This window comes from Limanda limanda, chromosome 8 (genome assembly GCF_963576545.1).
Source record: "Limanda limanda chromosome 8, fLimLim1.1, whole genome shotgun sequence".
Taxonomy (NCBI): Eukaryota; Metazoa; Chordata; class Actinopteri; order Pleuronectiformes; family Pleuronectidae; genus Limanda; species Limanda limanda.
Window position 1 is genome coordinate 25024340 of NC_083643.1, and position 14104 is coordinate 25038443.

The 14104-nt window shown below is 40.6% G+C and overlaps 1 protein-coding gene across 1 annotated transcript in view; it reads right to left on the reverse strand.

The window, feature by feature from the left end:
* LOC133009352 (calcium-dependent secretion activator 2-like) overlaps window positions 1-14104 on the reverse strand; it is a 113822-nt gene that overhangs the window by 52602 nt on the left and 47116 nt on the right. Inside the window, exons 11-12 of the mRNA XM_061076835.1 lie at window positions 8677-8864; window positions 1201-1302 (exon numbers count right to left, since the gene is read on the reverse strand). Of these exons, the coding sequence (XP_060932818.1) occupies window positions 1201-1302; window positions 8677-8864 (290 nt within the window). The remainder of the gene's footprint in view (window positions 1-1200; window positions 1303-8676; window positions 8865-14104) is intronic.

Consider the following 14104-nt stretch of genomic DNA (forward strand, 5'->3'; position numbering starts at 1 on the left):
CTTTCCTTCACCAGGCACTGAGTGCCTCAACACAACAACCAATAAATAAATGACAGCTACAAGAAGATATTGGAGAGAGATGAATTATCAGTCATACTATGAATATACATTCATTTTAAATGAATAGAATTATTCTTCCCTTAGACTTAACTTGCTGTTGAATTTAAATGCTATTATTGTGACAATTCGCCGACTCTGTTTCATGATCATCTTCACGTTTGGAATTTAAACTACATCAGGACGGGTAATGAATTAAATGACGATGTTTAAATGATATTATCAGATTCTGTAGTCAGGCCTGATAACTATATATGAATCTTCAATGCCTGAGCTCAGCTTTAATCCAAACCAACTCTGGAAATCCTGCTCTTGTCTGCTGCAAATTAGCATAATCCGGGCATTGTCCTGGCCATTGTTTAGCAGCATTAGCCTCTTGTTGAGGTGAGTTTGTAATGACTCCCGCTGATCGAGCCCCCCACCCCCTCACTCCAGTCTCTCGGCCCTGACCTGGCTCTTCTCCCCTCTCTGGGCCAGATGGAGGGCCCCTTTCAGGCGAGAAGGATTTCAAGAGCCAGGCTTCGGGACAGTTAATAGCACAGGCCCATTCAGACGAGTGTTGTTCAAGGTCTTGGGGCTGTTGCTTTCACACCACGCTCACAATGTGTTCACACGCCGGTGGCGGCGCTGAATAGCAGCACGCAGATGCACGGAGGTCTCATCAGCCGCCGTCAACACATGTCCTGCAGCTATTATGAGCCGCTGATGGGCCTACAAAATACCCAGACTGCCCCGGCTCATTATGATGGAGTTAAAGGAGCGTAGCAGCAGTTTTACACGTTTTTGGCTAAGTTTTATTTATATCACATCACAGCATAAAAAAAGAGATGACGCAAAACAAAGCTTAAAAAACTAACATCACTCCTCCAGTGTAGGGCAGTAATTTTTTATGTTCTTCATAATAATGTGTTTTGATTATTTTGCAGGTTATCTAGGGTTTCGATGACCTCTGACTCGTGAATGGTTCTATTTTTGTTTCAGTAATGAGCATTATCCCGAAGAAATAAACACGGCAAGTGGTGATACTGAGTATATTTATATGACAAATTAATATCTTGAATTTGATCTTAGTATGAAACCTGGTATATAAATCCGGGATACTCGTCTTTGTCTCTGCTTCCTGACATGTTTCATGATTCTTACCTGAAATGTGTGATCTGGTTCTCTAGCAGCGCCATCAGACGACTCCTGATGGCCTCAAACTGATCCTTCTCCTCCGCGGTCACTGTCCCCATCCCATCAGGCCTGAAGGGACAGAAGAATCAAGACACAGTCAGTTAACTTGACCAAATTATCACATATCACCTGCTCAAGGCCTAAAGTAGTTTGGCTCTTCTGAGTGTCCAAATGACGATGTGAATGTAGTGTCATGAGACCATTAATAATTTTATAATTCCAGAAATCTGTCAGTCTGTGGCTCACATCTAATCAGCTTACACTTGGCGTATGTATTGCTTAGGGCCCAATGAAGTGCAGAGTCAAATTCGGGGTCATTTGGTATGATCAATATCAATAAACTTTGAATAAACAGGCGACCAGTGCTCTGCAGCAGCGATGGCTGGGACTTGACTTCCGTGTTGTTGATCACAACAACAGCAACAACAACTGGTTTTCCAGTTGGGCGTTCTGCATACTGAGTCGAGCTTCACTGAACTTTGAAGAAACAGGTGGACAGCCCTTTATGTAGCAGCAGGTCTTAACTTGCTGCAGCTCAAGTACCGCAGGTCACTTTCCCAGTTTCAGAAAGAAAGCTGCAACCAGCATTACCAAAGGCCAAGCAAACATCCCATTGTAAACATTGTTAGTAGCACTGCACTAGTTTTGTCTTGGTCTTTGCTGTTCATTTTGTTTAACTGCAAACAATAAAACCAACCTTTTAGTAGATCTTCTGAGCCACTTGAAGGTTTTTATTGTGATTGTAGGAAGTGTTGAATTTAAAAAAAATAAACTGCAGGTGAAACTTGAAAAGTATGTATTTATTATTTAACTGTGTAGATTTTATACATTTAGGATAAAATAGACATCATACACAAGATATTAGATTGTTTCAAATAATGGTCTGGTTCTCTAATCACTTCAGGTAAATTAAGGCTGTTTCCATTATATGAGAATCTGAAATATCCAACAGTAACTTTGCAGACACTATCTATGATGTGCTTTTCACATTTAAGACCTGTCTTTATCAGTGCTTCATCACCGTAAATACCAAGAAACCTCTGTTAGCATAGAAGAATCTCAAAGGAAATATCAAATGTGAAGACTTGGTAAACAGCCCAGACTGTTTTTCTTTTAATTTCTTCCTCGCTCTGAGTTTGACTGAGTTCTTATTTTTTTTACAAACTAACCGATCGAGCAGCCAAACTCTCCACACTGACCTCAAAGTCAACCAATCAAACAGAGAGCTGCTCAGGCTCCACTTCCTCCTCCACAACTCATCCCGCCAGCAGAAGGAGAGACCACAAAGAATAAACTGCTAGCTGAGGGCTTCATTAATGTTTGTAAAGCTTTCATTCCCTTCTTGCCTTCGTCTGAATAGGCACTCTGGCAAAAAAGGGGAAAAAATGCAATCAGGACCCAATGCGACCAGCCTTGACTTTCTGGGCTTTCTCTATGCAGCTGAAAGAGAAAAGCAGCCTCTCCAAACGGCACTCGCAGTCGCCTGAGGGAAGAAGCGAGGAGGTTGTCTGTTAATGAGTTGTTCTTATAAAGCCTTCGCTGGTTCAGCCCCTGACCGCTGCGCCTTGACTACCAACAACTCCGCCGAGCTCCTTACAGCATATTGAATTGAATAATAAAAACGTGATGAGAAAGGACAAGCAGCAGGTGAGACGAGGATAGTGAACCATTGCTGCTTAACTTCCAGTGAATGATGATGACAAGAATAATAACTTTATTTAACCAGACGAGTGCCTCACTTACAATGAAAACAGGAAATCGCAACAGCGGCACATTGTAACATATTACATTGTGAAATAAGAAACTACAATAATGTGGACACTTCAAATACAGGAATAATAAATGTTTATGTGGCATTAAAATGTGCCTGATTTTAATTGATTGATAATAATTATGATGATGATGGTAAAACCTTATTAAAATCATACATCCATATTATAAAATAAAATTGATTAAATATCATTCAATTTGTTTTTTAATTGAATTAACTTTAAACAACTTACAATTAATCACATAAACACAAACACAATTATACATCAAATTGAAAGAAAAAGACACAGGATCAAATAACAAAATTACATACAATTTAACAAAAAATAATTGTAAAGAGACATACAAATTTGAAAGATTATGCATATAAAATATCAGTATTATATATAATATATAATCATATAAATTCTGCAACATATGACTTATGATAAAAACACACAAGTCAATAATGCATTTAAATGTTATATGCAGTTATATAAATTACAAAAAGATAAAATATAAAGTAAAAATAATATTATAAATGATGGTCGATTTTTATAAGTAAAATAAATTAAATAAAACCTTACTAAAATCATTTATTATTCATCATACAAATAAATGTGCTGCTGCTGCTGATGTGTCCAGGTCAACCACCAGTGTTTAACTCTGCAGAGGGGCTGGTTTTTAGGGGGTGGAGGTTGCAGATGAGGTGTGATGTAGATGACAACAGGAAGTCGTCATGTATTGTGCGAGAACATCAGCGTCTCTCTTCAGCTCCACTCTACTCCATTCAAATCGGTAATGAGAGGCAGCTTTCCCTGCACAACAGCACTTGTTAGCACAACTTCTAAACCCTGTTGTTCCTCAATTCTGGCAATTCATCACGCACCCCCCTCCATTTCCCACAGCCCCTATTTAACAAGCACCAGCTAATCTCTAGAGAATGTATAGCAGTCTTTCGGGGGGGTGTCCACTTGTAAAGGCTTTCATGTTGAAGAAGCCAAGGGCCCCGCTCTCTAGGCCCCCTCACAGACTAATGAAGACATTAGAACTGTCATCACAGTGAGGGCTGGATGGGTGGGTCGATGGGTGGATGGATGTATGGATAGATGGATAGAAGGATGGATGGATGGCCTGAGGCTCCAAGCCCTCGTGGTTAAGGGCAGCTGTTCAGTAATCCAGGTTGTTCTTCTTCCACAATCAATTAATTTATTTCCATGTGCAGCACAGTTCACAGCCAAGTGACAGAACATTAAACTGACTGATCACTTTTGCAGCTCGTGTTACTTTACGCATCAGTGTGAAAAGACAACAATGTTTTCATCACCATCATATTTGCATTATCAAAAAACCATAGCCAAGGAAATAATAAATAGTGTTGAGAAAGGAATAATTACTAGTTATTAAAATTCAAGGACAAGTGATGTTAGTGATGGTTTGTGGGATAAGTTATGTTACCAGCACTGACACTGACAGGGTGACACCTGACTCAGCATTACAACAATCAAAACGATCAACAGTCACTTCAAGTTTGAAAAGTCACATGTTAACTGAAATAACCGCACTTACAACTTCTAAAATTACATTTTTTTATAGGATGGTGGTGCGGCCTCGTCTCAACGTCTTCAGATTGTCAAAATATGTTATTCTGTTTACTCTCATATAAGACAAATAAAAGCAGCATATATTGATGTCAGAGGATAGAAACCAGATGAGGATCAGACTTTTTGCTTTGAAAGGGACTCAAACGATTAATGAAAACATATGTTTTGGCAGCTCACCCGGTGCAAGACAAATATTTGTTAAAAATACTATTAGCAGCCAGCAAGAAAGCTGTAACACGAAAATGGCTACAGGCTGAACCTCCAACAGAGACTGACTGGATAGATACTGTAACTGATATTCAAAATATGGAGAGAATGTTTTTTTCACTGAAAGTACGATTTGACAAATATCTGCAGTATTGGCAAAAATGGATTGTGTTTTTAACCCCACAGGATCATCACTGACCTGTTACTATATGAATTGACATTTATCATCATCAGTGTACCATCTGTAAAAATGTATAGGTGACCAAAAAGTGTTTTTCTTTCTTTTTGTTTGTTTTGTTTCGTTTTATGTATGTATGTTCATTGTATCTTTGTTTCTTTAAAAATAAATTATAAAAAAAAAAAAGAAAACATATGTTTTGATATTGAGCAACTTTATTTTGAGTCTCAGTATTTAAATGATTGAAATTATAATTCAAATGCAGGGTTCCCCACCGCATTAGGATGCCTTCTGGATGATTGCGAGCTAATTCAAGTGCTATTTTTCTAAATAAAAAGTAGATAAACACACACTTCCAACAAATGTTTTTTTGTTTCCAGCTGCATTTCTATGAATATTTTGAGCACAAAAGCTGAAAATTCTCCTTTTTTATGGGCAAAGGTAAAGAACAACATGTTAATAAATTCAGTGTTTAAGAAGCTGAAATGTTGATATATTTCATTACATTACATTACATTTCATTTAGCTGACGCTTTTATCCAAAGCGACTTACAATAAGTCCATTCAACCCCGAGGGAACAAACCCAGAACAACAAGAATCAAGACAGTACAATTTCTTCAAAATAAAGCAAAACTACAAAGTGCTATAAGTAAGTGCCATTTTAGTGCTACCAAAGTGTTAGTTTCAAAAGTGGTTAGTTTTTTTTTTTAGTTTTTTTTTATTCAAGGTACAGTCGGAAGAGGTGTGTTTTAAGTTTTCTGCGGAAGATGTGTAAACTTTCAGACGTACGCATGTCAATTGGGAGCTCATTCCACCATTTAGGAGCCAGGACAGAAAACAGTCGTGATTTTGATGAGTGTTTAGCTCACAGTGAAGGAGCAACGAGCCGATTAGCCGAAGCAGAGCGGAGTGAACGTGCTGGGGTGTAATGTTTGACCATGTCCTGGATGTAAACTGGACCTGATCTGTTCACAGCATGGTACGCAAGTACTAGTATTACTAGAACTAATATTAATAACTCAGTTCTCCTGCAATGTAAGTCATACCTTCCACTTCCTCTAAATCAAATTATGACAGGAAACTAATGGGACAAGGAAGACGTTGGCAGAATGCCACACGTATAAAGCGCTCTGAGCTCATAGAGACACAGTGAGCTGTTTGGTTTGGTAGCTCTCCGTACTGTGCCATTAAATCGAGTCAGATGTTTGTTCATGCTTGGACTCACACAGAGGAGTGGGGAGCGATGCGACAGCTTGTCGGGCCTCAGACACATTGTTGCCGCTAAATGAAGCGAGCACGTTGGAGGCACGGCTGCTGTCAGCACAGCTCCAGGGTGGAGGCAGGGGGGGCGAGGAGGAGGAGGGGTCTGTAGGCTCAGGTTAGGGTGTTTACACTCGATGTGGCTCAAGTGTAAACGGTGAGCACCATATCAGCCCGCGGCTGTTTGGTTCTGATGTCAGTTGACGAGAGTCGATATGAGCGGTGCTCGCGGAGCGGTGTGCCAGGGTACCGGGTGTGGACGCCACTTCACCTTAAGAGGTGTGGAGAGGAGATGAGTCTAAGTGGCAGGTGATCATGTGTGCCACCTCCGTCTTCCCCCATCACCTCTCTGGAGATGGAGTTCTGTTGTGTGAATGGTTGGGGGAGGTAAAAGCTTCTGTCACATCCCATGTTGGTCGGGCGTGGACGACCCACAGAGGAGAAGATCTGACATGACAGGTGAGAGGGAGACGAGCACCCATCCCTCCCAGCTCCGCTAATGCTCCTTTAACCCCGATCTCAGTTCACACACACCCTTCTCATCAACACTCGGAGAAAAACAAGACAAAGTCCAAGTGTTGCACTTCCTTCACCTGTATAGGTTTGTATGTTCCATCAAATCAAGCAGCAGCAAACATTTTTTTGTCCGATTCAAAACTTCATCGCAGTGTCTCATGTCCAAATGCTGTTTAATACACTTTTGTAATATTAGTGTCACGTCAGCTGCTGTTATTAAAGGAGACGTAACCTGTATTTCCACACAGCTCTTACAGATGAAGTGAAACAAGGTCACGGTCCTGCTCTGTTGCTGCGGCTCGAAACAATCTACTGCAGCTCCAGTATAGTGAATATATGAATAATCCCACTGACCAAAAATAACACAAAATAAAAATAAGAAAGGCTTATAGCATCAAAGTAAAATATTTCATCACACACATTTTTTGATTGTACTGTGATTTGTTTAACTTGTAAAGATGCTGCAGAATTTTTTTTGCCAAATTGGTGGGAAAGGTTGAATAAAAACTGTCGATATAGAGTGAATGTTGTTATGTCAGAAGGGTTAAACATCTCTGCAGCAAACCGTGATGAGCTGACCTCCGCGTGTGGGAGGCTTTCACATATCAGAGAAGTATTTACATCTCCACAAAGGTCTGACATTTTTCCTTCTTCTAGAACTCAGAGTTTTCTTAAAAGCACAGTCTGATACACTCTGAATATTTCGCCTTTAGGTATAAGTCAAGATTTTCTCCTATTCATCAGTCTCTCTTTGTCCTCTGCGCCTCCCGCTGTAGTTTCATCTCGGCGAGCAGCCCTCCAGGGAAAACTCGAGTTCTGTAATTAAGTTTGCATTTTTTTCTCCACCTTCTAGTCTGCCAGGCATCCAAAACCCTCTTTTTTTCCATCCACACCCACTCAGGCAGCTCCAGGACCCCTGAATGGGCATCAATTATTCAAATTAGAGTTCCAACTGTCAAAAAGCCAATTCCAGCTATCCCTCCCAATTTATATCTGGCGATTAGCTGGAGAAGCTAATCATTAAGCTTTCTAATTGACTGAATGAGTCGACAAGGAGAGAAAGCACAGATATCAGTAATTACCAGCCGAGGAGTCAAGCAGGGGCTTCTGGGAGTGAAGTGGAGAACTGAACTGCTGGAGCGGCGCTGATGCCAACAAGTGGCTAAAAGACACTTGTGTTGCTCATATCTGGGGAGTTTACTGCTGACGAACGGGGGCCTGGATGTTACCAAAGCTGAGCTGCCCTTAAAGATACTGTCCTCCCAAGAAAAAAGAGAGCTCCAGTTGTTTGATCAGGGTAAAAACAAAGACAGTTGTTTGTGTTCATAGGAATAAATCCTCAATCAGCAGGTGAAAGTGTGACTCTGTTCTGCCGGGTGCAAAAGGAGAAAGAGTGCAACAACTTTTTAAGAGGACAGGGAACATGTCTGCCATGAGAGGTAATTGTATTGAAGTGTGAATCTGCAGTCGGCTGAAATAAGGATTTGAAAAGTATTCTGCAAGTGTACACACCCATGCGTTGAGGCTGCACAATAGTGTGTGGAAGTCTGAATGTTTGGAGTCAGCCAGTGTGTGTGTGTGTATGTTTGTGTGATGGCAGTTTTTTTGTTGGCCTTCTTGGCCTGAATGCATTGACAAAGACAGATGTTCTGCACAGTCTTCTGCTTCTTCATCTTATTATTATCATTATTATGATTTTTCAGTCCCTATTTATTTCCTCGATAGCTCAGGAGGGAGTACAGGAGTAACAGGGATGAGATACCACTCTGGCCACAAAAAACGAACAAACCAAAAACAGGACAATCCATGTTTCTGGCAAGGTTAAAGATCTGGGTCCCAGAAGTGATTGATGGGAACTTCAATAGTTATCGTGGTCTCTTGTGTGATATTTAAGGCTAATTTTAATATGACAGGGATGGCAGAAGTACCTGTTTCCGTGCACGTGGGAGACGCAGAAGGCGTAGCTGTAATGCAGCAGCGTGGGGTCGACCAATGCGTTGTTCTCTGAATAATCCATCAGACCCTTCAGGTAGCTCAGGTGGCGGTGGCAGCCTCGGACGCCGTACCGTGCACAGTACTCATCCAGGACGAACACCTGACCAGGACTGAACCAACCCTGAAGACAGAAAAATTAAAAAAAAACACTATCAGTGCCAGGCAGTAACAAAACATAAAAGCTTTAGTTGTTGGTTTAGAACAAGGATACGACTAATAGAGAGAAGTCTAAATCTGACGATGCTATTTAATTAGGCTCCCAGATGCTCACACTTATATTTTAACATGTACAATCTGATTTTCCTCCCAGTCTTTTATTATTTTAGAGTTATCAAACATTGTATAGCTCACTTTTTTGTCAACATAGCATCGAATTTAGCATTTTGTTTCACATCACAAATTTGAACTTTACTGAATACCTCAGGCTCTGATTTTTTGAAGTATAACCAAGGGAGTAGGTTTGATTTGGACATTGGTGGGGTCCGTGGGATATGAAAGTGCTTCCTAAAGTTGATAGGTTTTTTTTGTATTCGCAATGATAATTGAAAAAAAAAAAATCAATAAATCGGCTTAATTAACATGTTTATAATGCATATCTGAATATCAAAAGAGAATATGCATTCTGTAATGTTATAGGTTAAAGCAACTAATGAAAGAAAATGAGTCAACTTAGAAGAGTTTTCAACTTTACTCTGGTGCAACTGTAAACAACATCCACAACATTGTAAATAAATATTTTTGAAATAATACAACAACAGGTGTATCACTAAATGTACAGGTCAGTATAATTTCCTGCTGGGCATTTCTTCCTCCAGTGCCCATGAGCCAGCTGCAGGGTCATCAGCCAGGAATCGCTAATACTAACATATACACAGATTAGTGTCCATTGTGCTCTTCCTATTTGAAAGAACCAAACACATGCCTACGTCTTTCTGTAACAGAAATGAACTGCTGATAGATTTCTTTAAGGTCAATGTTGTCCAGTGTCTCCTGATGGACATGGCACACTGCAAGATTGTTCAATCTGACTTGAGTCATGGTGGTTCTCAGCCATGTTTTAAGCCTCCTGAGAGCACTGAAACTTCTTTCAGCCTCAGCTGATGCAACTGGTATGACTAAAAGCAGCCTGATAAGGGACTCAACCTGATCAAACATTGTGTGAACAAAATGTTCACACAATTATTATGTTTTATTCCCCCAAAATATATATGTATAAAATCACGTGAGCATCTGCAATGTGCTTGTTGTTACTGTAAATGAGAGGGAAACCTTGAAGGAAAATAAAGGTTATTAAATTTAATTAATGTTTATTTATCCCCAAAAATGTTTTTTAAACCATTGCTCCCTTTCCACACAAATAAAACATGAAAATAATGGTAGGCCTATACCTTAAAATGCGGATCTCTTTGGCATTATAGCCTATGCTGACTAATAATCAATATCAGTATTGTTATGGCTCTAAAATATATAACCTTTTAATTAACTTACACGTTGACTTCTAAAGAAGTCTCTTATGTCCAGTTTTCGTTTCTTCGACATCCTACACACACACACACACACACACACACGCGCACACATGCACGCACAGCGCGCGCACGCACAAGCATAAAACACACACAAATATAAGTGTTACTGCAAATGACATCACTGATATTAAAATCCGTCTCGCTGACGTGACCGAAGGCAGAACTTACACTCGCAGATGCAGATATTAGCTATGCACTGAGGCGTCCTGTTGCTCCTCCTGTCTGGGACTAGCAAGTTGCCGGTAGCTTTTTTTTTTTTTAACAAGCAGATGGAGTGACAGCGGGGACGGCCAATCAGGTTGAATATAGGTTTGCGGGAAACCGCTACAGCCAATCAAAGCGCGATAGTTGTTTAGAGGCGGGACTTCTAGCAGAGACTGATTTTTAACCCTTTGTGTACTATAATTATTGACTAAACAATACGGACAGCGGGTGTATTATTGGTAGGGACTACACAGTAGAGGCTGGATTTTGGTAGGGTCGGGACCCTACCGTCCCTATATAATCCTACGCCCTTGAGTATAACTGAAACCTAAATGTGTTGTTAAAAAAAAAAAGGTAAACATGAATCACAGAAGGTTGATAGAAATTTACTATATTATTTACTAAAGTGATAAGTGAGTGATTTTGGACACAGCCTATATCTGACTTTTTGACAGTAGCCATTTAATTGGAGTATGGGTAAATGTGACAAAAGCACAGCTATACTCTCTGATAGATGTGAACAGCAGTTTGTTATGAACTCTACTAACAGACTGTCCAGAAAAATTACAAAAACGATTCCTTCATAACATCCTGTTGCCATGGGAGCCGTGCGCAGACAAAAACCAACACTGGTCACCTATTGGCTTTACAGACTCAATACAAATCTTCAATACTTCTTTAGCACAATTAAACAGAGAAGTGTAAAGGTTAACCCTCCAAGTATTCATTCTCTACTACAGTAAAAAGAGACGAGAGAAGAAGCAGAGAGGTGTGGAACGACGGGAACACGCTGAGGTGTTCATTAGTTCATTCATCCTGCACGTAATCACTAAATTAGGCAGGAAAGTTACATCGCTAATTAAGATTCGTCACGGAAGGAATGTTAACAAATTAGCACCTCCACCGAGCTGACGACACACACACACACACACACACACACACACACACACACACACACACACACACACACACACACACACACACACACACACACACACACACACACACACACACACACACACACACACACACACACACACACACACACACACACACACACACACACACTTCCTCCAGTCCTTACAGTTATGGCGCTCTGCTCTGCAGTAAGTGACCCAGGAGAGAAGACGTGCTGCACAGAACGAGTTTCAGTTTACCTTCAGAGCTTGTTTTTGTATCAGATGAGCGGCTGTATGAAAGACAGTTCCTATATTAAATGACAGCAGATTCATTAAAATAGGAATTTACAGATTAATTCATTTGAAAGGAATTGTATTGTATTTATTCCCTTGTCCCTTTGTAAAAAATTGTCACAATTTCAAAAAATGTGGGCCTTGGCCTAGGTATGCAGTGTATGAGTGCCATTGTCGTTCAGACTGTCATTTGTGGCTTTATGCTTTTCGGTTGATGAATAAGATGCAACTGTTGACAGACATCATAATGGGACAAGTGAGAAAATGACTTTAATAGTCAATGGGTTTAATGCGTCTTCAGAATAACATCAGAGATTAAAATCTAAAAGGTTGAATGATATTGCAGATCATTTAAGGACTCAAGACTAGACAGTATTGTTTCCAGGATTTAATAAAGAAAGACTGGAGCTGACATGCTGCCTGTCGGGGTTAACTGGACCTGGCAGAGTCCTCCTCTGCAGGCCTTTTAGTGTCCCCCCCTCTTCTCCTTCCTCACAGTCTTAATTTTGTTTGTCGTTTCGAGTCTTTCATAATTTTTTTTCTCCGTCTGAGAGCTTGAGCTATTAATATCACACCACACAGAGAGAAAGGGGCCTGCTGACGGGCGTGAAGCGACAAGATGTTCCTCTGTGACAAACAGATGGCGAACTCCAGTCTTGGCGCTGACCGCTCAATTAGCGGCTAACAAGCCGACTGCCTCGTTAGCTCTGTCTGCCGTGGCCGCACGTCTGTGTGTACACGCCTCCATTCCAGAAATGACACAACCCAGTAAAAGTGAGAGCGGGATGTGGTTCTTGGAAAGACAAACCCCTCAGCTCGCCACTCGCCATCTGACTTCAGACGGCTGACCCAGAGAGGCGGAGAATTCTTCATGTTTTTTCTTGATGGTTCTCAGACTGTTTTTTTTTGGCACTCAAAACAAATTTTTGGTCCAAAACAATTCTTGTGACCCTCACAGTCAGAGAGTTGCAAGTCTGCCATTTGAGTCCATTTGATACACACAGTGCTGCTCTATTTTCAGGCTAGGTAATCCTGAAGATAATGAAAAAATAACGATAAGAGTGGTTGTTTAGACAGCTCAAAATTCAGTTCAGTCGATACTGAGGTTCACAGCTCAAAAGTGACAAACTCTGAATCGGCTGATCTCATGGGAAGGTGGTTTTCATTTTGAGAGCAGACATCAGAGCCTGGGGGGGGGGGCTAAATTCAGATTATGAAGGTAGTGATACTTCACAGCATCTTAAATCACTTGCCACTTGAAATGTAGGCCATTTGGAACATTTGGCATGATACAGATTAAAATGTTCTTTATTTAAATCTATTGCCTTGTAATTTGGTTTAACAGCCTCTTGCTCTGAACACAAAAAAGAATGTTTGGATGTCTTTGAATAGTGTTTCTTGTTGAATTACTGAATCTTGTTATTTGAAAGAAAAAAAAACACATCACCTATACAGTGCAGTGTTTCTAAAATGCCTTGTTTGAAAGTTGTGGGGAATAGTGATCTAAAATAAAGTGGACCGTACGTTTTAGCTTCTCTTCAACCATAAAAAAAACGTCTTAGGTGACATGTCATTGTTTCAATCCCCCCCCTCCCCACATATGATAAAATATACTTTCAAGGATCCAAACACTGACCTTCTGATTAGAGGACAACCCACTCTACCTCCCAAGAGCCACCAGGATGGCTCAAAACGTCACTGCATTAATCACAAATAGATGGAAAACACTAATATCGGTAAATCTGTCCATTTTTTGCCATTTGTTAGTTGTCTTTGAGGTCAGCAGTTCAATGCAATCTGCAGCCTCTCTCTTCTTCTTCTGCAGATTCCTCTAATTGGAGCTGGGCCGAGCATACATTGGAGAAATTATATTTAGAGTGCATAATGGTAGGGCTCCACAGGAAGTTAATTTGACAGCAGGACGATTAGACTGGACAGACTGAAGGAGAGAACACCTGTGTCTTGGTCCTTAAAAAAGTATGAAATAAAAATGTTGAATGGCTTCAAGACTTGAGGTTGACGGCAAACCAAAGTGGGTAGGAGTTGGGTCAGTTTAAAAGATGATGAGGAGAGGTCAATATTGTGATGTTGAGTACTTGTTCGCTACGATCCCATGACCCTGTTACGTCTGCTTCACCAGCCGGATGTTTAGGGGAGGTGGGGGGTGGCTCTTGGGACGATGACAGACTGCTATGGTGAACTCGGCATTTGTTGATGGTGAAGATCAAGAAGGAGTTCCTCGTGTGCCTCAAAAGACATTTGCGTGCATGTTTGTCTTTTATCTCCCTTTATTCAGGTCTATTGGTTGATCTGTTTTACAACTTTGTCTAAGATCTTTACTGGAGATCCAAGTGTTCGGAGGACATCACATGTCAGGCTGATTATGGGAAAACGTGAATAACATGATGGACAGACATATGGTGTGGGGTATTTACATG